The 24,820-nt window shown below is 46.1% G+C and overlaps 1 protein-coding gene across 2 annotated transcripts in view; it reads right to left on the bottom strand.

Annotated features, from left to right (window-relative positions):
• Positions 1-24,143, bottom strand: part of TGFB2 (transforming growth factor beta 2) — a 93,786-nt gene extending 69,643 nt beyond the window's left edge. Inside the window, exons 1-2 of one of the 2 annotated variants that reach the window (XM_043924225.1) lie at positions 22,728-24,143; positions 6,551-6,634 (exon numbers count right to left, since the gene is read on the bottom strand). In XM_043924225.1, the coding sequence (XP_043780160.1) occupies positions 6,551-6,634; positions 22,728-23,073 (430 nt within the window). In that variant the 5' untranslated portion in view covers positions 23,074-24,143. The remainder of the gene's footprint in view (positions 1-6,550; positions 6,635-22,727) is intronic. The other variant, XM_043924226.1, reaches the window with a different exon arrangement.
• Between the last annotated feature and the right edge of the window lie 677 nt (positions 24,144-24,820).

Below are 24,820 nucleotides of genomic sequence, written 5' to 3'. Positions count from 1 at the left end.
AATAATAATAAAATAAAAGTGGAGTAGAAGGAAATTGATGTCTGTCTTACAAAGCCAACTGACTAAGTATTCAGCAAATACCCGTTATAAAGCTCCTTATAATTCCATGGAGAAAGCAAAAGTGTGGATCCATCCATGCCGTACCATCAACATGCAAAGTTTTTAACATGGGTGAAATCCTTCTCTTTTCCCCAACTCCTCCACTTACACTGTGGTAGACTATACCATTTGGTCAAAATCCTCTTTTCTAGACCCACCACCAAACAGATCTTTTTCTTGCACCCCTTCTGGCCCTACTGAGGTCATGCTTGGCCACTGAAATGTAGTTGTGGATAACTGTACATCTCCTGCGGTCCAGCCAGGAGGTCAGCATGCCCAGGTTAGATGCTGCTCCCTCAGCCTGGATCCCACAATGAAAGATGTCATGGAACAGAGCTACTGCCAACCCACAAATCCATAGCATATAAGTGAGGGATCAACCTTTGTGATGTGCCCTTAAGAAGAAGGGGAAAGAAGCTCTAATGACTCTGAACTTGTATAATGGATTTTATACACCCAGGGTCCATTATGTCTTCTGAATAACAAATACCTGATATAATGATCTTGCCCCGTTCTCCAGCTTTACTATTTCATAGTGGGTCTCCTGTAGGTATACATTCAATTTTTCAAAGACTACATTAAGTGCTTCTGATGTTTCATGATTCATCAAGACAGGAGTCATACAAGCTCAAAGAGGGAGAAAACATGAAAGGGCAAATCTTCCCTTTCATGAAAACTGAAAACTTCATAGTGCTACTGATTGACTGCCAAACTATCCTCCCAAAGGTCATCTTTTCAAGCAGCAAATACCAGCTCCCCCTGAGAAGGCATCCTTGACCTCTCTAGAGCAAGTCCATCAATTCTTCTGACCTCTCAGACCCTTACTTATAATCAACCACATGGTGTCAGCTTCTCAATTTGGTTGGGCTGGTTTGGTCTGCCTGAGCTCCTCACTAAGGCGAAGGCTCCTGAAGTCAGGATCTGTGTTCTATTACTCATCCATCGGCAGAGCTCACACAGCACCTGAATGCAGTAGACTCGATTGACGTGTATTATACAGATGGATGAAGGAATCGAACCAACATCCCAGTGTACAGTCTTGCTGCTCAAAACTTAAAAATTGGAACACAAACTCTGGTCCAACAGAAATGCTTTTTGACTGATAAAAGACATAGTTTTACACATTCCCTGGCTTATGACCTCATTCCAAAGTTTAGGCAAACGTACAAGGCACAGCTGGACAGATCCAAAGAGCCTTCCAAGTCTGACTTTCCACTTCCTACAGGAAGAGACAGCTTGTCATTCTCAGAGGCCAGCTGTGGTCACCTATGAGTGTAGTGTCTTGTGTTCCTGGTCATGAATCGAGGGTGGCCAAGACTAAGCAGTCCAGTAAGTAGAGCCTCCAGCAGCGGCCATTCCACACTTGTCAGCACAAGATTGGAGACCCAAGAGGTTATTTTCATACACAGAAGGTGCAAAGGTAGCTTCTTTCCAGAAAGGAAGGGGGTGGGTTGCCAGTAATTCAGGAGTGTCCATTTAAAACAAACAAACAAAACATATTCTACATACAGAACCCATTTGTGACCTGCCTATCAAATTATCTGTTAAAGAATGAACTCAGCACAAGGGAGGTCTTGTTGAAGTTCCTAGTTGTTGGAACTTCCTTGTGCTGAGTGCCTTCCCAGTGCATTGCCAAGACCAGCTCACTGGGCTTCCTGCACCCGCCTTGGTCACTGTCCTCAATTTTGCCACAGAACCCCTTGGCTAAAACCACCCTTCTCCCCACTTGATTCAGAGGAAAAACCACAGACTTGGCAATGGCCTCCAAGTCCCCACCTGACCCATCTGTCATTATCTCTCTAATCTCATCTCCTAGGATATTTCTGATCAAATTGCAACTCACCTCCCCACTGCCCCCTCCCCAACGTTGCTCTGATTTTCTGCCCTATCCCATTGACCACATTCTACCATTCTCATCTCATCTTTTTAATTAATTGTCTATCTTCTTTCTCCAAAATGTGAAGTTCCCCAAGGGCAAAGTTTTCTGTTTTATTCACTGATGGCATCGCTAGTGCCTAGATGGATGCCTAGTACATTGAGACAATGAACACTGGAGTGAATGACTGTATCGTAAGAATGTCTCGTATTTACCTTCGTCTTCCTGTGATCTCTGCATGCATTAGACATCTATCTTACAACTAGATCTATATTTGTAGTGCATGTAGAGACCTTTTTAGTGGAAGGCTGGCTGGGAAGTAGAATGAATACGACTAGTCATTCTTTTCCTGCTTCAATAGAAAAATGCTTATTCCCATTGTTTAAATCTGCAAAGTGATGAGTGTTCTTATAATATTAAGACTTTATAAACTTCCTGTTTTCCAGTGGTTATTAAGCCTGACCAGTATAATCCTAGGGCAGCTATAAAGTAACCACTGTAGTTAGTGCCTCTTCCTCTGGTGTTAGTTCACTGTTATATTTACTCTTCACCACATAGCAAACAACCTAGCTCTCAAACGGGTAGAAATAACAGAGAAATCACTTGGGGCACAAAGACAATTTCTGGGCATGTTTATTTTAAAAACTGCTTTTTTTTCGGTTTGTTTAGTGATACACGGCACATAGAAGAACTGGCTATTTCTCTATCTTGATCGTCAAAAACACTACAGTAGTTATAGAATAGCCATACTGTGTGGTTGGATTCAAAATACTGGATGGTTCTAAAACAACATCAAAACAACAGCAGATCTAGGTTGCACAAAGAAAATACCAAGTCATTTATTATTAACTTTTTCTGTTTAATATCTGGGTCAGATTTTCACCTGCTCGAATACCTCTGGTTGGAAAAAAAAAAAAGACCAAAACACTATTTGGAAGGAGAAAACTTCAGTTACTTGGAACTGAGTTGGGCTGAGTGAGTAGAGTTTACATTCCATTGTTGGCGAGATCCTTACCCCATGGAATGTCTCAGAACAGATTTCAGGCCATGAAGAGGTCAACAGTGCTTTGACCAAACACTACCTCAGCGAATTAAACATTATACATTGGCTACGGCATTGTAAATTGTACATCACTTGCACATTATACATTTATTGTGAAACTGCGCTGCCCAATCCAGCCTCACAGGGAGGCATTCACTCACGTGCATAACCTCCCAAGGAGGCACCCATCCGCCGCCACGTGCTCATCTGCCTGCACATTCACAGCCCCTCTGTGGTGGGTGGTAAGCAGGGGTGATGTGTGATCAGCGTGATTAACCACGGCACCTAACTCAATCGTTGTATGCATTTGGGGACATGGAGAGCACAGGGTGAAAACGTGGTCACGCTATGGATTCGGGGTCTCACACTTGCGGGACCAGCTGATCAAACAGAGGCCCTGCTAGATCTGAATGCTTCAGGCTGAAGGACTTGGAGTAAACAGACCGGCAGAATAGGAGCCTCCACCGCCTCAGCCTAGTGGGGACAGGCGCACCTGCACTGCCTTTTAAAGGTACAGACTCCTCGGTTCCACCCGCCCCAGAGACTCTGACTCAAGACAGGTCCGGGAATCTGCTTTGATGACCCTTCGGAACGTACAAAAAAAAATGCAGGCCACGCTCTGAGAAACCCACCTTTAAATCTGAACCATGCTAACGAAAGGCATCACGCTCAGCAAATACTTAAAGAACAAAGCTGGATTTGCCTTCATGACTCTTAACCCATTCCTTCCTGGAGAGACCCTCCAGACTGCTTATCTCCTGGACTCATCTATCTTAGAAGAAAAACCTTCAGGCAGGCTAAGCTCATCTCAACCTACGTTTTGGAGGAGAGTGAACTTAAAGGGGGGAAAAAATGATGCAGCAGCCACATAGGCTGTGAGGAGCAAGGACAATGTCTTCCTCCAGGGGATCTGATGTAAAACTGAGGAGGCATCAGCGCTGCCAGTCCAAGCATGGGTGTCAGGACACTTGTCGTAACTACACCCAGGTTAGAGAGGGAGGGAGGAAAGCCAGAGGTACCAAGGGCGTCCCCACCACCCCCCGCCCCGACTCCCTGCAGCCACTCCCAACATCTCCTTGGAATGGAGAGGCGGTTCACACAAGGTGACAGGGATGACCCTCGAGCCGCTTGGCACCAGCCAACCTCCACTTAATGAGTGTTCAGAATCACAGTCAGCATGGAGAAATTCACCCTGACCCTGGACGCCTGCCCCCTGGCATCGGCTCACTTACATTTTTACTCAATTACTATTTCTAAGAACAGAGACCAAAAAAAAAAAAAAAAATTGCAGAGCCCCACTGCTCAGCAGTCTTGCATGAAAGGTCTGGAAGGGTCTGCAGGCTTGACTCCCAGGCGGGAAGCTGGGTGGGGCAGGAGGGCCTCCCACTGAACAGGGATCTCTTTCCCCGGCCACACCCTCTGAGACACTCCTGATTTTCCCAGACTCAGGAGGGGCAGGGTGGGTTTCCAATGTTTTTCCACCAAAGAAAGGGGGAAGCTTGCAGCCATTAAATGACCGAAAATAACCCCAAGTGAGAAGGCGTGTCCGAGGCCAAGTGGAAGGGTAGACCTCTCCACTTGTTGACTATGAGGAAAAGATGAAAAGGAAATGAATCCAAAGTGGTAGGTAAGAAAATTATAAAATAATAATGGGATAGGATTCCCAAGGGAAACAAAAGGAAGGCAAAAAAAAAAAAAAAAGAAGTTTGGGGTCTCTGTGGGGTGGTGGAGGGCACATGGGCCAGACCTGAATTCGAATTTGCTTCTCCTCCCTTTGGTAGTTTGATGACTGAGGACAAGGTATTCACCTCTCCAAGCCAGAGTTCCCTGAAAAATGGGGATTTCATCCCACCCTCGCCACCCAACCAACGTGGGGAGGATAAGGCTGACATGCCTTCAGTACCAGGGACGTGGGGGCGGGGTGGGGCGACTGGAATTCAACACATGTTTTCCTTCTCTCATCCCTTTCCCTCGTCTTTTCCAACAAGCTGACGAAACAAACAAACAAACAAACAAAAATCAGACAATTAACTCCTTGGTTTAGACAGTACAATAAAATACAAATTTAGAGATGAAAAACCAAACACAATCTGCCTTACAAATGGGAACTTAAGCGTGTTTGAAGTCATTCACTCTTTTTATTCACATGGCAGCTTCTAGCCATTCTGAGGCCTTCTGTATGCAAATAAATATACATTCTCAATGGAATCAGTTTTGTTTTTGAGGAAAGCCCAGCTTAGGTCACCGTAAATAAACTATTTCATTTCTTGACTCCTTGATTCCTAAGGAGCAAACTTAGTAGCTTAGTTGGTAAAGAATCTGCCTGCAGTACAGGAGACCCAGATCTTCCCCTGGGTCGGGAAGATCCTCTGGAGAAGGAAATGGCAATCCACTCCAGTATTCTTGCCTGGAAAATCCCATGGACAGAGGAGCCTGATGGGCTGCAGTTCATGGGGTCACAAAGAGTCGGGCATGACGGAGTGACTAACACTTTCAAGGTTAGGCGTGGTAAAGTGCACATCAGGATAACCCAGGGAGTGCAGACATCTATTGGGGAAACAAAAACATTTCTCCTGTCCTTATTTGGGATCTCCACTTGAATTTAGAATCCATATAATTCATGCTTCCTCAGGGCCTCAAAAGTGTAGAGGGAACCAATGCCAGGACGGGAAGTCCACTTCCTACCTTCCTGAGCATGGATCAGGGTACCACCTGGGCCAGAGTGTTTGAGTGTCACGATCACCTAAGACCTGTTCTTTGCTCTGGTCTCATGGCTCAGCAGACGATAAAAGCTGGCTGATTTATTAATGTTCCAAATCAGAAAGGGGTGAGCCCTTCGGCTTTGGTGACCTCCCCCCCACCCCAGCCTATCACACGGGGTTAGGCTCTGAGGGGCCTGCACTTGCCCTGAGGATCAGGGCGCAGTGGCAAGCTCTCAGGTTCAGCCAACTGAAGCCTTGACCGTGATCAGCCCCTTCTCTCATGCAACCCATTAATGACCGTATGAAGGCCACAAACAATGATCAGCGTACATTTCCCACTATCCTCCCTCTAGAACTTCAAAGGAGAGAAAAGTCTCCTTCTTCCCTTCCAGTTCAGTACCAGAAACATTCATTGAGCCATTACTGTGTGTCAGAAATAAGAACACAGGCTCAAATAAGAGAACAAAATAAAGAACCCTTGACATTCTGGCCATACAATCCCCCCCACAGAGTATCCTCCCAGGGAGTCAAGAGATCAATCTATCAAATCACTTGGGAAGCCCTGGATCACATATCTCATAGACCCACAATCCATCCTTCCCCATATTACAATCAAGTCATCAGAGTACTTCAAAGTATTCATGAATATTTTTCGGATAGACACTCTGACTACAAGATTGGGGGCATCTGTGTGACCGTCCAGCTACAAGGCTGCACTTCAGAATTCTCTTTTGCCTCTGACAAGTCCCCCCCACCCAGGAGACAAACACTACAGATGGACCGGCTATCACTACGTCAAATGAGGTATATAAAGCAGACGAGTGTACTCACCAAGGTACCCACAGAAAACCTGGGACTGTCTGGAGCACAAGCTGCCCACTGAGCCAGAGGGTGTTGTAACAACTGGGCAGACAGCTAGGAGTTTTAAAAAGCACAGTCATTAGCTATTTTACTGAGGAGATGCCTATACAGAGCTATACAAAGATTCAATGCAGAAGAGGGACTAAATGCATGTATTTATCATTCCCCCAGAAGCAGAAGGGCCCCGCTGCTCAGGGCCAGGGGACCACAGGGTAAGCAATTCTGGGGGATTGTGAATTCTCACCCCAGGCCTTTTGGCATGCCTTAACCAGCAATCAGGCTCCTGAATATAGCGTTCCCCTTAACACATTCTAGTGTTAAAATAACAGTGTACAATTTATATACTGAAACAGTCACATAAATACCTTGACTTATATTTAAGATGAATAGGAAAGGCCCTGACCTTTTGAACAAAAGACAGCCTCCCTCTTAAGAGTAAAACTCTGATTTTCATTTGGTTGGCCTCGATGTCAGTTTTCTTAAAACCACCTGTTACCATTTCTAATTCACACATGAAAACTCCTACATCAGGGATCAAAAATTCAAGTATATACTGGTTTAGGGCTACTTAGTGACAATTTAAAAATCTAGACCTCCTTGGAATGGATTACCTGCATCTTCCATGATACTTTTTGACATCCTGAAATTCTGAACTCTGCTTTCTTTAAAGACCTTGTATGTGTACTAAATGTCAGGTTTTTGCATGAGATGATGCAGACGGACACCCCTGCTCTGTCAACAGTCTCCTGGAATCTTTGAACAAATGCCTCGATGCACCTAAGCCACTGTTGCTATAAAATGAAACTGACATCATGCTATTCCTGAGGGTTTGTGAAAGATTAAAATGAGATATTTAAAAGAAACTGACAAATAAAAAGTGCTCTGGGATATCATAATATCAGTTATCTAATACATTTGATAGGTGAATTCCCGATGGCCTTCCAGATCTGAATGAACAGACTTCCATCCCAGCTCCTTATATCAATTTAAAGCCATCCATGCACCTTCCATTCACCTAGGGCATGTCTTCTAAAAGTAGCATGACCACTATTCATAACTGACTTGAAGATTTCTTTGGACAAAACATACAGATCTTGAGGACTTCCCCCTACCCCCCCCCTTTTTTTTTTGGCCAGATTTTTATGTTTCTCTCTCAATTCTAAAGCAGATAAAGAAAATTTTTTTCCATGCCCTATAACTTACCACCTCCAACATTCAGCCCCCTAACAAGATCCCAGGGACACATTTTCACACTTGTGGAGATTACACCTGCCAGTCAAAACCCTCTTTAATTGAGATGCGGGAGGTGCCCGGCCTGAACGGCCCAGAAGATGAAGGCCCAAAACCCAGGCCTCGGAAACACATTGCTCTCACGTCGCCACCATACGCTGCTACCAGCTGACATCTGCTCACACATGTTCTCACCCACAAGCAACCACGGTGTTTATTTTCAGAACCCTCTCTACAGCCTCCCCAAGAGAAAATTCCCTCCCATCACCCATCAGCAAAGATAGGAAGCTACAGACAGGGTAGAAACTATGTCACAACATCAGCAAGGCACACAATATCTTCTCATTCAGATCTGACCTCTAAAAAGAGATGCTGAAAGCTCTCTGCGATAAAAATCTCAAGGAACAGAACCAGAGACAGGCAGGGCATGCAGAGTGTGGCTGGGTCAGCAGCACATTCTCTTCACACGAGGGCCCTGTTCATTTCTGGGGGGATTTCACTCCTTTTCCTGGGAAATAGCACCTTCTTCAGGCCAGTGGCTGTGTGGTGCTGCAGAGGGATACTGATTCTGTTAATGGAATCCAGATCCCTGAACTCACCCCTGATCACCCGGGTCAAAGGAAGTCTATGAGAGAACAGGCAAGCTAACTGTCATCATCTGTCATGTCCAACAAGCAGTCCTCAAGTATGCACCTTTGGTTTACTCTCGCTCTGCTATCAAGTACAGCATTAAAATCCTTTCTTTCCTCCCTCCCCTTTTTGTTTTGTGTTGTTTATTTTGTTTTGTTTTTAAGCACGGCCAAAGAACAGGGTGAGCTTCACTAGTGGCTCAGTTTTTAAAGAATCTGCCTGTGATGCAAGAGTCATGGGTTTGATCCCTAAGTTGGGAAGATCCCCCTGGAAAAGGAAATGGCAACTCACTCCAGTATTCTTGCCTGAAAAAATCCCATGGACAGAGGAGCCTGGCAGTCTACAGACTATGGGGTTGCAAAGAGTCGGACAGGACTGAGCGACTAAACCACCACCATAAAGAACAGGGTGCTCTGGTGCTGATCCAGGGCCTCAGAAGTTAAGACCATGAATTGGATGGAGATATAAGTGATGCAAATAAGGGTGATTTACGCCAAAGAAAGTAACTGTTAGTTTTTGTTTTTTTTAATCAATTTTCAAGATCTATGTGTTTGAAGTCACACTATAATACAGGTAAACTTTTTCTATTAATAAGGTTTGGGGTCCATGTGAAATGCTTTTTAAAATGTGAAACCCTAGGGAAAATCTGAGACATGAATAGTCTTAAAGATACAATCATTTTAAGAAGTCCCTGGATATATTCACTCATGGATAATGGGGGAGCATGGCTCAGGTAAGTCAGAAAATAGAAACAGTCCTGGAATTAAAATTTTGTGTAATTTATAAAATAACTAAAAGACAATGAAACTAACTATAAAAGCGCTAGGAGTCCTTTTTGCCTGTGATGACACAACTAAGAAATAAAGCAATCAAACCCAAACACACAGGGTTTCCAAAGTGTGCTTCTGAGCTACCTACTTGAAGATCACCTGGCCATCTCGTCAAGAGGCAGTTACCTGGAGCTCACCTTGAAATTAAAGAATAATCATCTTGGTAACTCCATGGTGGTCCAGTGATTAGGACAATGAGAGCTCACGACTGAGGACCCCGGTTAGATCCCTGGTGGGGAACTAAAATCCCTCAAACCATGAGACATGGCCAAGAAAAAAAAGCAAAAATTAAAACTATTGAATAATAAATTTGGATGGAGGGTAGAAGACAAAGTTCCGGGAATCCACACCTAGCACTCCAGGCGATCCCTTTGCTTGGTAGAATTCAAGAAACACTAGTATAGACTTTGTGACCTAGAGGTTAGAAAGGCCTTTTACAAAATGTTCATTTGTCCTCAAAACAACCCAATCAGGTGGATCACAGAGAAACGATCCTCTCATAAGTGTTGTCTGTTCTGGGTAATTAGTCTTTTTATGTAGCGTGAAAGTGTCTCTTAGCCAGAGAGAAAGACATTCTTGCTGCAATGACATCTCAAGCAGAATTAAATATCACTAAAAATGGGCTTCCCAGGTGGTGCTAGTGATGGTGCTAGTGATTAAGAACCTGCCTGCCAATGCAGGAGATGCAAGAGACTCAGGTTCCATTCCTGGGTCAGGAAGATCCCCTAGAGGAGCGCATGGCAACCCACCCCAGTATTCTTGCCTGGAGAATCCCATGGGCAGAGGAGCCTGGTGGGCTCCATAGGGTCACAAAGAGTCACATCTGAGTGACTTAGCAGGAGCAGCAAAAATGCTGCAGTAAACTCCACATCAAATTAGTCCCTGCCTCAACCCCTCCCCAGCCTCCACACAAACGTTCTCTACACAGATATCTCTCATGATGACAACAGTTCCAGAAGTGGGCACCATTATCTCTCCCAGCACGAGATGACAGGGAGTTTCTAATCCTCTCAGAGGATTCCCAGCAAAGGTTTCTTACAAACTGCTGATCCCCAACGTCTAATGACTCAGGGTCAGTTTGGCTCAAGACTCTCTTTCTAGAATCCGGGTACAACTGCCAAAGAATTAATGAAACTAGACCTGACCCTATACACAGTTTCATGGTTGATGGTGATGCTTTCTGACAGCAGAATTCCTCCGAAATATATCTTGCTCCAAGACAAACCAGCGGCTGCCACCTCATTCCACAGAGGTGAAATGCACAGTAGGTGAAATAGTGGCCATTCAAGACTGAGTTCACACATATGAACAGCAAACTCCACTAACACACTAAACAACCTAAAGCTTGGGTGAGAACTGCTGCCTGAGAACCTTAGGTGATAGCCATCATTCTCCTTTGGTTCTGCCCAGCTACTTCTGGGTAAAAGCTGTTTCTCTCTCCTTAACTTCCGGAGCCAGATGCTAAGATGCAAGCTTGGATGTGGAAACCCTTCTTCCAGAAAGCCCTGACAGACATCCAAGCAGGCAATTCCTTTACCAGATCATCCATCTTCTGTAAAGACATGTCCTCAGTCTGTGATTTTCTTCTTTTTTTTTTCCCCTCCTTCTAAAGTCAAATCAGAGTTAAGTCACCCACCTATTTTTCTTTCTTTTTTTGGCCTTTCTCAGCTAGCAACTTCAAGATAGGAGTTTATTATAAGGAAAGAACAACTTCAATGGCATAGTCTTTAAGCTGTCAAAACAGAAGTGAAAATGAGATGAAGCCAATGGATAGGGAAATGTGCTGTGTGCTCAGTCACTAAGTAGTGTCTGACTCTTTGCAACTCCATGGGCTGTAGCCCGCCAGACTCCTCTGTCCATGGGATTATCCAGGCAAGAACACTGGAGTGGGCTGCTGTTTTCTTCTCCAAGGGATCGTCCAACCCAGGGATTGAACCTAGGTCTCCTGCACTGGCAAGCAGATTTTTTACCACTGAGCCACCTGGGGGGCCCAGAGAGGGAAATAAATAATCCCATAAGAAGAAACCCCCCCCCCCACCAATGGAAGGAATAATAAAGTTATTGCTACATATGATCTAGAGAGGATAACCTTAGTTGAATTTGGTCTAAGAAGTATTGAATTCCCAATACTGAAATGACTCCAAAACTTAAAAATTAGGTTATAGTTCTTAGAAAATTCCCATTTATGGGCAATAATATATTTTAGTGACCTTAAAATGCATGAAAAACTACTGTCTCCTTGTGTAGACAGTTCTTCCTCTGAGATCAATGTTTCTCTTAAAACCAAACTCTGCCTTCTCATTCACATGCTGGAGTAACAGACAAGGGCTGTGACAACAGCCTGAAGTTATGAATGAGCAGTTATTTGTGAACACGCTTGTCAAGACAGATGTGGAATCTGTCAGTGTAGTGTGGGTTAGATAGGGAAAGCCAAATGAACTGAGCCAAGGTCAAAGTCACAACATTTTTCTTTTTCCTCCTTGAGACTGGAAAGATGCTACAGGGCTTCCTGAAACTAACATCTCCAAAAAAGCAGCCCGAGTGTTACTCGGGTTCATGGTTGCCTCGTGACCCTCCTTTCCAAAACACCGTGTCTCTTCCTCAGGAACATGCTGCTTTCTACTGAGCCACGTGGAGGCCGCGAGGAAGGCTCGAAGGAAGAGCCACACTCTCTCCGTGGAGAGAGATGCGTGCCGCATGCCAGTGTGAGAGCAAACAGCTGCCCGAGGAGGCTGGAAATGCATCCAAACTATTTTCAGAAGGTCTGGGCTTTGCAACATCCAGAAAGCATTTTCCATTTGCTTTAAGTTCCTCAAGTTGTTGTGATTAAAGGGGACATCTAAGCCCCACATTTCTGGCTTATCAGGCAGAACCAAATCCAAGGGCTCATTTCTGAGAAAAAAGGGAAGGGGTTGGTCCATGGAGAAGAGCTTTGTGGGCACCAGAAGGCATTCCCCTCCTTCCAACAGCCCCTGCTGCAGCTGCTGTGTCCACCTCTGTGTGACCCTATGGACCGCAGCCCACCAGGCTCCTCTGTCCATGGAAGTCTCCAGGCAAGAATACTGCAGTGGGTTGCCATGCCATCCTCCAGGGGACCTTCCCAACCCAGGGGTCTTCCCAACCCGGGGTCTCCTGCATTGCAGGCAGATTCTTTACCAGTGAGGCACCAGGGAAGCCCCCTAACAGACCCTAAGCCCAGTAAACTCGATTCCCTTTGGACAGCACTGTCCTCTCACGCCAGTGAAGTGGTTTGACTCAGTGGCTCCAGGAAAGCCAGGATGCTGCGTCAAACAGAGAGAACCTTCCTCTATTGACAGCTGCTGCTGCCCAAGTGCAGCCTGTCCTCTCGGACAACATCTCCTCCGTTTTCATTTCCTCCTCAAACCCTTTGCAGTAACTTCCCACCACCCTCTCCACTTCTTCCCACCCATCCTTCTCTGGGAGACTTCTACCCTGTAATGGCATTTTGTTGCTGAAGTCTGTTGCTAAATGAATTGCCTGGGACTTCCCCAGCAGTCCAGTGGTTAAGACTTCGCCTTCTAATGCAGGGGTTGTGGGTTGGGTCCCTGGTCAGAGAGCTAAGATCTCACATGCCTCATGGCCAAAAATCCAGAACTTAGAAAAAAAGAAAAAAGAAAAAGAAGAATACTGTAACCAATTCAATAAAACTTTTAAAAATGGTCTGCATTTTTAAAAAAAAAAGTCTTTAAAAATGTTAGAAAATAATAAGTAATAAATAAATAAATTGCCTGGCAGTGAAGAAACCGCTGTGGCTGGTTCCTGGTCATGAAAGTTAGATGAGGTCCAAACATCCTGGCTACCTTCTCAATAGAGCCTCTCAACAGGGGAGGCGATGAGACAAGGAACCCGGGAGAAGGGGCCGAGCGTGGCCCAGAGACAAGCTGCCCGGAAGCCCCCTCGGCATATTAGCCTTTTATGAACAACATCCTCCCCCATCCGCACCCCAATCTTTGTTGGGTTTCAGCCTTTAGGGCCCAGAAAGATAAAGAGGCGAGTATTATGTAACTCATATGCATATTCAGAGAGATCAGTTAAAATCATTTCAAAAAAAATTTCCCTAGAAATGTACAGGCCCTTTGAAACAACTAGCAACACCCTGAGATGTCAAAAAAAAAAAGAATGAAAAAGAAAACCGGATATTAATGCACTGAGCATGCCTAGCCAGACACTCCAGCTGGGAGGAATCCAGGATGCAGATCTCCTGTTTCTGGTGCCAGAGGTGGCTATTACCAGTCAGAGGCTCTGAAAGTTTACTAAATAGATACGTTTCCTGAGGGCAGATATCACACCCCCTCTTAATTTTATTTTCAATGTGTTTCTAGAACAGAGCGCTCTGCTATATACATATGGACCGCTCCTCTTCCAATCCACAAACATGAATATGACTTCCCTGATGCTAGGTATTTTTCATATTCTAATACCTCTGAAATCCCAACGCCCTCTTAGAAACAATGGCATGTTACAATTAATTAATTGGCAATGAGAGCTCTAACTGGCATATGAAATTACAGACTGTTGCTTCAGGCGTGTCTGACTCTGCGACCCCAAGGACTGTAGCCTGCCACGCTCCTCTGTCCAAGGAGTTCTCAAGAATACTGGAGTGGGTTGCCATTTCCTACTCCAGGGGATCTTCTCAACCTAGGGATCCATATGAAATTATGGTGCATTGTGAAATCAGTGGTGCTTGAGATTCAATGCATAATAACTGCCTACAAAGCAAGCCTGTTAAGTGCCAGAAGCAGCTACACTGGGAATTTCTTTGCACATCATCACCCATCCTCCACGACCCTAGGGGGCAGGCCTCATCTTCTTCATGACAAGTGAAAAAACTGAGATCAGCTTAAGTGCTGGGGTTGTAGCCCAGCCACTAAGCCACGATGGCAGAGCCAAGATCTGAATTCAGCAGTGTGTGTTAAGTCGCTTCAGTTGTATCAGACTCTTTGCACCCCCATGGACTGTAGGCTGCCAGGCTCCCCTGTCCATGGAATTCTCCAGGCAAGAATACTGGAGTAGGTTGCCATTTCCTCCTCCCGGGGATCTTGACTCAGGGATCAAACCCGAGTCTATGTCTCCTGCACTGGTAGGCAGGTTCTTTACCACTAGCGCCACCTGGGAAGCCCCTCAGCAGGAAGCAGCTGAAATGTCCATGAGGCAGTTTGAGACAGCCAGGTGGCTCACCCAGACAAGAGCACATTTTAACAACTTCCATCGGCCTGGCGTAGGACTTCTTGCCTTTGAAGCTCCCTTTTCCCTTTCAGCCTCTGAGATTGTTCTGGTGCAATTCCCTTTTACTTATTCTCTTTCTTTTACTTATTGGATCTGTCTGGCTCTCAAGCCTGTGCTCATTAGACAACACCATCCTGCCTTACCCAATCAATTTTCAAGAGACAAGATGAATCTCCTGCCAATCAAATTTAGAAAAGTTTTGCAAAGAAATGATGGCAGTTCAAGATGAAGACCAGGAGACTTGAGAGATCACAATATTTGTATCAGCTGCCTGCAGAGATAAAAGCAGAATGTGTTAAAAACAAGAAAAAAGACCCAGGGTTGTAGAAAAGGATTCATAAATATAGTGCCTTCTGGAGGAAAAGAATGCAGAGCTTCTAGGAATAGAATTCCTGCCAGGAGAGGAAAGTCACCACCCTTTCAGGGATGTTCTATGTCACTTTTCAAGAGGGCAGGAAAAGTCATGCTCTCCATTTCCTAAATGGTCTCTATTTAGGGCTTCTATTACTTATACCTAAAAGCCTGACTTTCAATAAGACATCACTGATAGAAATAGTTATAGCCATGTCCTCAGATGTTGCAGGGAAAATACTCATATGAACTATACAGGGTTACTTGTGAGAAGGAAATACGTGCACACATGTAAAATATTTAAAACTATGCCTGGCACATAGTATGTACCTGCTGAGGGTTAGCTTTCATCATCATCATTATCACCATCATTTTCACTCTTATCTGCAAAACTGGAAACAGGAACTGGGTGGTTCTGAAAGGCCTGGTATTGCCTTTAGCATAGGAACAAGATCCATCAGGCATGGTTTCCCTGATAACGGAGGTAAGATTTCCATCTCTCCACATCTCCTGGTCTTAATGCTTTCAACTCACAGATCTTTCTTCTGGTAACTTAGTCTTATTCTCTAAAGGGAAACCCTCATTCATTTATTAAGTATTGGTTGAGCAAAAACAATCAGCTGTAAGAACATAGCTAAGTCCAAGTGGGTTCTCGTTCTGAAGTAGGTCACCAAGTGATGAAGAAGACAGGTCAGGTCAAGACACAGCTAGATTTTACCTACAGCAAAAGAAAAGAGGCTGAGATAGAGATGAGTATCAGGACTGTGAGAGTGCCGAGGAAGAGCTACTTAAATATGACGAGGAACATCAAAGAAGGTTTCATAAGGGGATGGCACTCACTAAACCTCGAAGGATCCTTAAAGGTGTTAAAAGATGGCTCTCTAAGTGGAAGAAACAACATAAACAAAGGCCTGACGGCAGGAAAATAAACGGCCCCTTTGGGTAAAGGCAAAGAGAGTGATCTGGCTGGAGTGTGGTTTTCATGAGAGGATTCAGTTGGGGGCAGAATGCTAAGCAAGGAGGGACCAGACCCTAAAAGGTCTTGGATGTTATCTAAGATATCTGAGATCTTATCCACAAAGCCAAAATTCTCAAGGCCTTCCTATGTTAGGATTAGACAGTGATGGGCCTGCTAGACTACCAGCCCCGCCAGTCTCTGTTCCCACCCTCTTGGGTGGCAAAAATCACCTAAGGACCAATCCGAGTGAGCCACGGAAACAGATCCTCTGAGGGAAAGTTACACAGAAATGAATGAGATGGAGGTCCTGAGACATCTGGGCTGGTGGGAGTGGTTCCCAGAGCGTTACTTTTAACCACATCGGAATACCTCTAAAATATCTTTTTAATATCTCATAACCAGTGGCATGTTATAGTCAATTGTCAGTGATGTTTCTTTCTTCAGGGCACATAAAATAAGGGTGCACCTTAAAATCAATGGTGTTTGGGAATCAGTGATTAATAGGTACCCTGCAAGGAAGGTCCACCAAGTGTCAGAGGCAGGGTTGGGGACTTCTTTACACAGGTCATGGTCAGTCCTTTGCAACCCTAGGAAGCCAGCATCTTCTTCATCTTAACAGGTGAAGAGACAAGAGGCATGGGTCAATGATGTTCCCCACTCTACACACGGGTATTCCAGAAGAGAGAAGAACAGGAAGGCAATCTAGAGCCTGTGGGGAAGAGGTCAACAGGGAGAGTTTATGAAGAGTTGAGGCCACCAAGCCCATCTGGCAGTAAGGTGGTGGTCACAGCGCAGAGCCGTTCTAACCTACCGGAGGTTAGAAAAGAAACGAAACCAGTGACAACCACCGAAACCGACTTGTGGTTGCAGCGCGACTCGAATTTCTCTCAAACACAGGATGGAAGCAAGCTTTGCAGTCTAAACAAACCCATCAAAGAGTCCCTAGTATGTGATTAAAGTGAAACTACCTGGAGGACACAATTCCTAGGTTAACAACTATCCTTGTTTAAAGAATATTAAAAGACAAAGCTCACCGTATGGTTTCAAAATGACAATGGAAATTGTGTTTATCTCGGCCAGACGCACACTTCATGGAGCTGTTCAGCATGGGCCCACCCTTCGGCATACGGGGAGAATGAGCACATTTGGGAAACCCACACCCTCTCTGCAGGGTCCCTCAGGACCAGAGGTGCTGCAGGAGGAGGGCTGAGCAGGACCGGAAGTGCTCCACGAGGAAGGCTGAGCAGAACCGGAAGTAGTCCATGAGGAAGGCTGAGGGAGCTGCTTCCAGAGCTCTTCCCCGCCCTGCTCACCTTAATACTGGGCTTCCCAGGGGGCGCTAGTGGCCAAGAATCCCCTGCCAATGCAGGAAACGTACGAGACGAAGGTTCGATTCCTGGGTCAGGAAGATTCCCCTGGAGAAGGCAATGGCAACCCACTCCAGTATTCTTGACTGGGAAACCCTATGGACAGAAGAACCTGGAGGGTTACAGTCCACGGGGTTGCAAAGAGTCAGACACGACTGAGTGCACGTGCATGCACGCACACACACACACCCCCACCCCTTAATACTTAACTTGTAAAGGGGTGGGTGGGACCAGGGAGGGAGAAGGACCCCCAGAGTCCCACCTTGGTGGTCGGTTTGCACATCTCCCTCAGGGGCAGTCTCCTCCACTCTTCTTCCCTAACCTTCTAAAAATGCAGCCTGAAGTGTGTTGTAATCTCTGGGCAAAGGCCTAGCAGTCGGTGACCTCCTCTGTTCTAACCCAGATTTGATATGGGATTAACAGTGAGTCATTAGCCCTTTTTTCACATCTCAGTTTCCGCTAGGAAACAGGATCTGTCATTCTTTCATATCTTTTTATATGAAAGAGGCTGTGCCTGGGTTACATCAACTTTTCACTAGGGAGAAGGCAGCATTCAAAAAGTGCAGTTCCTTGAGTCGACCCCAGGGGTCGCTGTGGAGACACAGCCGGCTCCCGAAGCCTCTGCCAGTTCAGCGGGTCCCCACCTACTCCTCCAGCTTGACAAAGCCCAGCCTCCATCCGGTTTGTAGGGACTCCTCGGAAGAGGAGAGCGGCCTCCCTTGGCAACAAAGACCGCCCAACTGCTTCAGTTATAACCACTATATTTCTTTTAGGGTTTTTCCCAGACTTTGAAAAGTAAAAGAAAGAAAAGAGGAAACCCTGGAAGAGAAGAACGTGGCCTAAGTTAAATGTGACCACAATTAGGCACTAGAGTTAGTACAAGCAATGATGCAATTCAATACAAGTGGGAGAATTAAAACTTTGTCTGCTGTGTATTAGTAACTCAGTCATTGGGGAAGTCTAGGGAAGAGGTTCAAGTCTGTCTTTGATCTCTGTGTCTCTCTCACTCACACATCCACACACAGAGAATCTTCAAAAATGAAATCCCTATCACTTGTCTGTAGACCTGAAACTAACACAATATTATAAATCAACTATAGTTCAATAAAAGAAAAAGAAAAATAATCCCTGACTATCCAGCAAAAATACTACTGTATTCTAGCAACTGCTAGTATTTTCCTTCATTGGGCAATTGGTTGACAGTCCAGCAATGTATTGGAGAAGGAAATAGTAACCCACTCCAGTATTCTTGCCTGGAGAATCCCATGGACAGAGGAGCCTGGCGGGCTACAGTCCATGGTGTCGCAAGAGACGGATATGACCTAGTGACTAAACCACCACCACCAGCAATATATACATAGAAAAGATACATCCATGAATAGAATGGTAAGTTGCACCCCTGCCCCAAACCATACAGTGCTACTACTGTGTCCATTCTATGTTCCATGATTTCACTTGGCAATTTACAGGGGAAATAGAAAAGAAGATTGCCTGGTATTAAACGTTTAGCATTTATGTGAGTCAGTTACAAAAGAAACCTCATCATGATGTCTCCCGCTATACAGTTTGGTTTATCTAATTCAATATGACAGAATAAACCAACATGATTATTTACTTTCTTCCATTGCGTAGCTTGGAGATTCCACTCTTCCTGAGCATGAGCTGCTTATTTTCCTTGCAAGGAAAATCCAAGATAATTCTTTTTTCTCTGTCCTGACTAATATCATACTGCTGCTGACGGAAGTTACAGATGGGTGGAGTGACGCTACTGCTCAGGCTAAATGAATGGGAAGTTTTGATGTCTCTCTTTGAAGCCCTTTAAGATCATCAAAATATACTATATATCATACAAAAGAGTGAAATTCATAGTCCAACTTACTTAAGAAAACTTACTGATTATCTGTCTATTCCATGTTAATATTCTTTTGATCCTAAAGATGTTTTGTTTTTAGGTTATTACTTTGGAGGTGGTGCTGCTGCAGAATTTAGCAATCCCAAATAAATCCCAGGGTCACCGGGCTTCTCCACATGGGAATTTCATGATTTTTTGATGTAAGGGGCTTGGGAGTGGGAAGAGGACCTGTCCTGTGCATTCTAGAGTGGTTAACAGCAATCCCTGGCTTCTCCATCCCCAGTCATGACATTCAAAAATGTCTCCAGACATTGCCAAACATTCCCTGAGGGTGGGGATAGCAAAAGCGGTAACATCACCACAATAAGAACCACAACACCTGCCTGAAATTTGTTACATGGGAAAGAGAGGAGAAAGAAAGAAAAAAAAAGTTTTGTCTCGTCCTTTTTCCTTTTTTGACTGTCCAAGTGTCTACATATTTCAATTGTTAATCATTTGGATTCTTGCTCCAATAAGTGGAATCACTCTTTCTAAATTTCTAAAGCCTAGTACAGTGTCTTTGGAATAGATGTGCCTTGAGATTCCAGTGGATTGTCAAAGGATGAGAAGTCCGCTAATTCCCACTGGGTAAAGTGTGGATTAACCTTAGCATAACTCCACTTTGAGCCTTAAACTAACAGCATGTGAAAAGATCAATACAAATAAATTCAAAACTAATCAGACCCCTTCTTCAAATGTTGACACAGTATTATTTATAACCCATAAATACCTTCTTGACTAAAATTTATCCTAGGAGATTGGCACCTGGCCAGTTCTATTCATATTTACTGTATTTATATAGTACACTGGTCCAAGGATAATATTTAAGACAAAATATGCTTCAAGGCATATACAATATCTCTTATATTTTTACTTTTAAAACTTTGCATTGCTAAAAATATTCGTCTGAACTGTATAAAATGTCCTGCAAAGGACTATCAAGAATCTGTAATGATATATAGCTCATTGAGTATAATTAGAGCATATTTGTAATATTTGAGTTGAAGTCACTCCCTGAACGCTAATAAGTTGGTGGTAAAAAATGAACCAGTGATCTTTCCCATGCCTCCATCCCTGGGGCTCGTGACCGTCCTCGGATTCCCTTTGAGAAATGACAGGCGCACTCCCTCCCCACAGCAGCTTCAGTTAAAAGTTAGGCGGAACAGTCCTAAAGAGGGAGACTTGGTATATAAGCCAATGCTGTCCTTTCAATTTGCCCTTTAAAAAATATGGTGGAGTGATTTTTTTTTTCTTTTCTCCCCTCTTTTTTTTGGAAGGGTTCTCTATATTCCAGTATAACTAGAAAGTGCTGGAAAATCAGTTAACCTACTTTCTATAAAATATCCACAGTCCTAGCACAGTAGTATCAAATCTGCTATTAATAAGACTTTCTGCTCCTAAACTTCCTTTCAGGCTTTAAGAAGCCTGCATTCTTTGTAGGAAAACTGATAGTGTATATTTTATCCTGTGCTGATCAGAGGTTTTCAATTTCTTTGGTAGCTGGGAGTGGAAACAGAAGGGAATCCACACACCCATCTTTAATGCCAACCTCTGAAATTCTAATAATCTGAGAATTTTCCCAGTTTGGTGATGATTATGATCCTGAGTGGGATCATCTCAATTCTTGAGATTGAAGAGGGTTTGAAAGAATGAACACCCTCTTGGGTAACTTGCTCTCTCCACCCCTATCTCAGGAAGAGATCAGACCTCCTCTGTGTTATAAAAATACCAGCAGTTCATTAAAGCTGTTGCAGGTAAACACTGAAGGGTTGGCTTGTTCTAATTCTACATAACATAACTGCCTGCCTGCCCAAATTCCAGTAGAAAGTCGCACGTGCTAGAGAAAGCAAACTGACTCAACTCCCTGTTGGGTCTCAATGATTTTGCACTAAATTACAATGAACTTCATTTCCTAATATCTCCAGGGCTCCATCCAAGGTAGAAAGCTTTCCTTCCTCCCACCCTCCTTACCCGCCTTCCCCCCACCCCGCATCACCAAGATGGAGTGTATATTATCACCACTGTGGTGAATGGTGTCATAATTACAATAATAAAATCGACCCCCTTGCCAGGATCTCCTATCTCAGCTCTGCTCTTAAACAAGAGATGCTGCTGCAGCAAAACAGAGGTCGCCAGGAAGACTGGGGTTGTATACGTCAGCCGATATTCTGAGACCATCAGATACAAGACATGGCAAGTCCCGGAACTACGACTTGTCAAACTAAATATAAATATTCAAAAAGAAAAGCACCACCCTGCAATTAGAACCTCTAGGATAAAACTACCAAGATGGCCATATTATCTCTGCAGGCAAGACACAGAGACTTTGTGAAGGCAGCCAGAGAGTATATAGGGCATGAAAAGGGGCGGAGAGAAATGGGCAACCAATGAAAAGTGTACGACTTGGGACTTGGAATACGCAAAAGTTGGAGCTTTTTTTTTTTTTTTTTTTCCTTCTCCTTTCTTTTTCTTCTTCCTGGTATTTAACCCTCTCAGGTATCAATATATGCTTCTTCTTTGCTTTTTCTTTTTTTAAGAACTTGGAAATCATTCTAAGCTAACTGCCCTCTTCCCTTCCCCCCAAGAAACTCCAACAATAAATCATTTCACTTCCATGGCTACTGTATGCCAGCTGGTTTTGAGGACACTGCCCTCAGAGAAGCCAGTTTAAAAAAAAAAAAAAAATCGGCTGTCCTCTACGCTGAGATTCAGGAATGCAACGAAGTGACTGCAGGAAGCTTATGAAAGGGCAGGGAACACCGGGCTCCAGAGTGAGAAAGATTAACGATAAACGCCTAAGAAAAACGATTTGCTACACCGGCGATTTTAAGAAGGCAGGTTTGAGAGGATTCTGGAAAAAAAAAAAAAGGAAGGAAAAACTCTTTTAAACGTAGTCAGAAACGAAGCTGTCCTTTCTACCATTCCAGGTGAAATCAAAAGGGGACGTGGTTACAAGATCTCGCCTTGGCGGGGGCGGGGGGATGTAAACACCCCGTCGAGGTCAGAGATTCAAGAATTGAGGGGTTGGAGGTCGGTTTTTGGAGGGGTTGCCAGATCGGGTTTCGTCTTGGCGATGCTGACTTTTTTCGGGGAGTTAGAGACAATAGGGAAGGCTCGCGGAATCAGCTGATAGGTCGGCACGGAATGGGGCGCCTTCCGGTGAGGCTCGTTTTGAGCCACTTTTTTTTTTTTTTTTTTTAACCCTTCGCGCCCCAGTTCGGCGGGCTCCAGGCCAATCGGAGCAAAGAAAACAAACCCACCGAGGTTTCCCGGTTTAACTCGGCCCCGGGGAGCGCCTGCAGTTTGACAGAGGAGGGCTGACTCCTAGCCGGTGGCCAAGTCGAGAATTCCAGGGAGAAGAAAAAAAAGAGAGAGAGAGAATAACGCCTTCTAAAGGACGGGGGCGTTGGGGGCGGGGGGGGGGGGGGCAGAAATGGAGAAAATAAAGTCGCAAGTCCACGTTTTAAAACCTAATGTTCTCAAGCACACAGCTGGCAAGGAGGTGGGTGGGACGGAGGACCAGAGAAGGGGAAGGAGCGAGCCGGGGACCCCAGAGGGCAGGGCGATCCCCGGAGTGGCTGCGATTCTGGAAGCCTCGGGCAGCGCTAAGCCCCGGGGAATGGAAGCGAGGAGCGGTACTTACTTTCCGAGGGTAAGAAGGGCGGCATGTCTATTTTGTAAACCTCCTTGGCGTAGTATTCCTCGTCGCTCCGCTCGCGCTCGCAGGCGGCCGCCCTCCGGCTCGCCTTCTCCTGGAGCAAGTCCCTGGTGCTGTTGTAGATGGAGATCACCTCCGGGGGGACCTCCTCGGGTTCGGGGTAGTCTTCTGGGGGGCTGGTGAGCTTCAGCTTGCTCAGGATCTGCCCGCGGATCGCCTCGATCCTCTTGCGCATGAACTGGTCCATGTCGAGCGTGCTGCAGGTAGACAGGCTGAGCGCGACCGTGACCAGATGCAGGAGCAGAAACGCGCTCAGCACACAGTAGTGCATTTTTTTAAAGGTGGAAAAAAATTTTTTTTTCTTTTAAGTAAAAAAGTAAGAAGAAAAAAAAAAAAAACCTAGCAACTCTCAAAGTACAGATCAGGTAGATTTTTTTTTTTTAATGCGAAACTTTTGCAAACAATCGAGAGTCAATGTCCGAGAGAAAAAGGTATCTTGCTTGAATTCCTTTCAAAAGAAAAGGCAACGTCGTTCCCCAAGTGGAAATATTAATACACGACGGGCAGGGGAAACCTGCACTTGAGGGAGTCGGCAAAAGTTTTCTTGGAGCGACGAGATGGAGGGGAGGGGGGGCGGAAAAAAGAGACGAGTGGCTATTAGGCAGAAATAAATTTAGCAGGAGGAAACGGAGTTCAGTATGTCAGTTTCGGGTGCGGAGTGGCGAATCTGAACTCGGCTCCTCCGGCCAAAAGGGAAGAGATGAAAAGGTCCCGGGGCTGGCAGCGGGCGCGCCGGCGGGAGGGGCGCGGGCCGCGCTGTCAGGGGGGCGGCCGAGGCCGGCCGGCTCCAATTTATATATTTCAAGAAGGAGCGGCGCGGCGCGGCCCTGCCTTCCACTGCGGCGCTGAGAGCAGGAGCGGCAGCAGCTCCGGAGCGAAGGAGCGCACACGTGTGTGAGTGTGTGAGTGAGTGTGCGTGTGAGTGTGTGTGGTGTGAGTGTGGGCGCGCGCGCGCCCGGGTGCGCGCGCTGGGGGCGAGCCCGGCCCGCGGCGGGGAGGCGGGAGAGCTTCGCTCGGCGCCCGGGACTCGGCCGGGTCCGGCGCGGGCCGCGGAGGCCGCGCAGGGAGGCGGCGAGGATCCTGCTCCCGGAGCTGCGCGCGGGGGCCGACACCCCGGCCGGCGCGCCGACCCGCCCGCTCACTCCACGTTGCCGCCGCCGCCGCCGCTGGCGAACGCGTCCGGCCTCCAGCTCCCTCCTTCTGCTCCTCCTTCTGCTCTCGCTCCAAGCGCCAACCCGGCAACAGGCGAGCGGCGGCCGCCGCCGTGGCTCTCGCCGCCCGCGGACCGCAGCGGCAGCCGGGCGACGCGCCGGCGGGGGAGTTTTATTCCTAGGGGGGTGGCCAAGGGGCTCCCTCGGACTCCCACCCCGTCCCACCCTCGCCTGATTTCTCTCCCACGTGGGCTTTTCTCGCTTAGGGCAGGAGGCACTTGGCAGCCCGCAGTAGGTCCTCTCCTGCTTGCTTTCTGCAGCCGGGCAGCCCCCTCGGTTTGCGCCCGAACGGCTCCCTAGACCGTTATCCTAGCTCTCCATCCCTCTCCGCGGGCCTGCTTCACTTGCGCTCTCGCCCTTCCCCGTGTCTCTTCTTTCTGCCTCTCTCTGTCCCTCGGTATCTCTCTGGCTGACCTTCTCTCTCTCTCTCTCCCTGTCTCTGTCTCTCTCTCTCGTCGGGAGCTTCTGGAGCTCCCCTCAGAGCGAACCTTCTGCTGGCAGCAGATAACATCACGATCCTGCCTGGGAGGAGAGATTTATAAGTTCTCCCTGAACCACGTGTTTGCCTTCAACAAAGTGACGTGCTAGGATTACAGTCAGGAGTCCTCTCGTTTACTTAGACCACGAGCTCTCCCTGAACCGTTGAGGGGGTGTGGAAATGAGGATGGCTGAGGGGCAGGGAGGGAGGAGGTGCAGTGTGCGCCCTGACAACAGTGATTTATGGTATTTACTTTATATAGTCATTTTGGACCCGTCTGGTGAAGGACAGGCGATCAAGCCTCCCATTTTTACTTCGTGTGGCTTGCT

This window comes from Cervus elaphus, chromosome 14 (assembly GCF_910594005.1).
Source record: "Cervus elaphus chromosome 14, mCerEla1.1, whole genome shotgun sequence".
NCBI lineage: Eukaryota > Metazoa > Chordata > Mammalia > Artiodactyla > Cervidae > Cervus > Cervus elaphus.
This window is presented reverse-complemented; position numbering and strand designations above follow the sequence as displayed.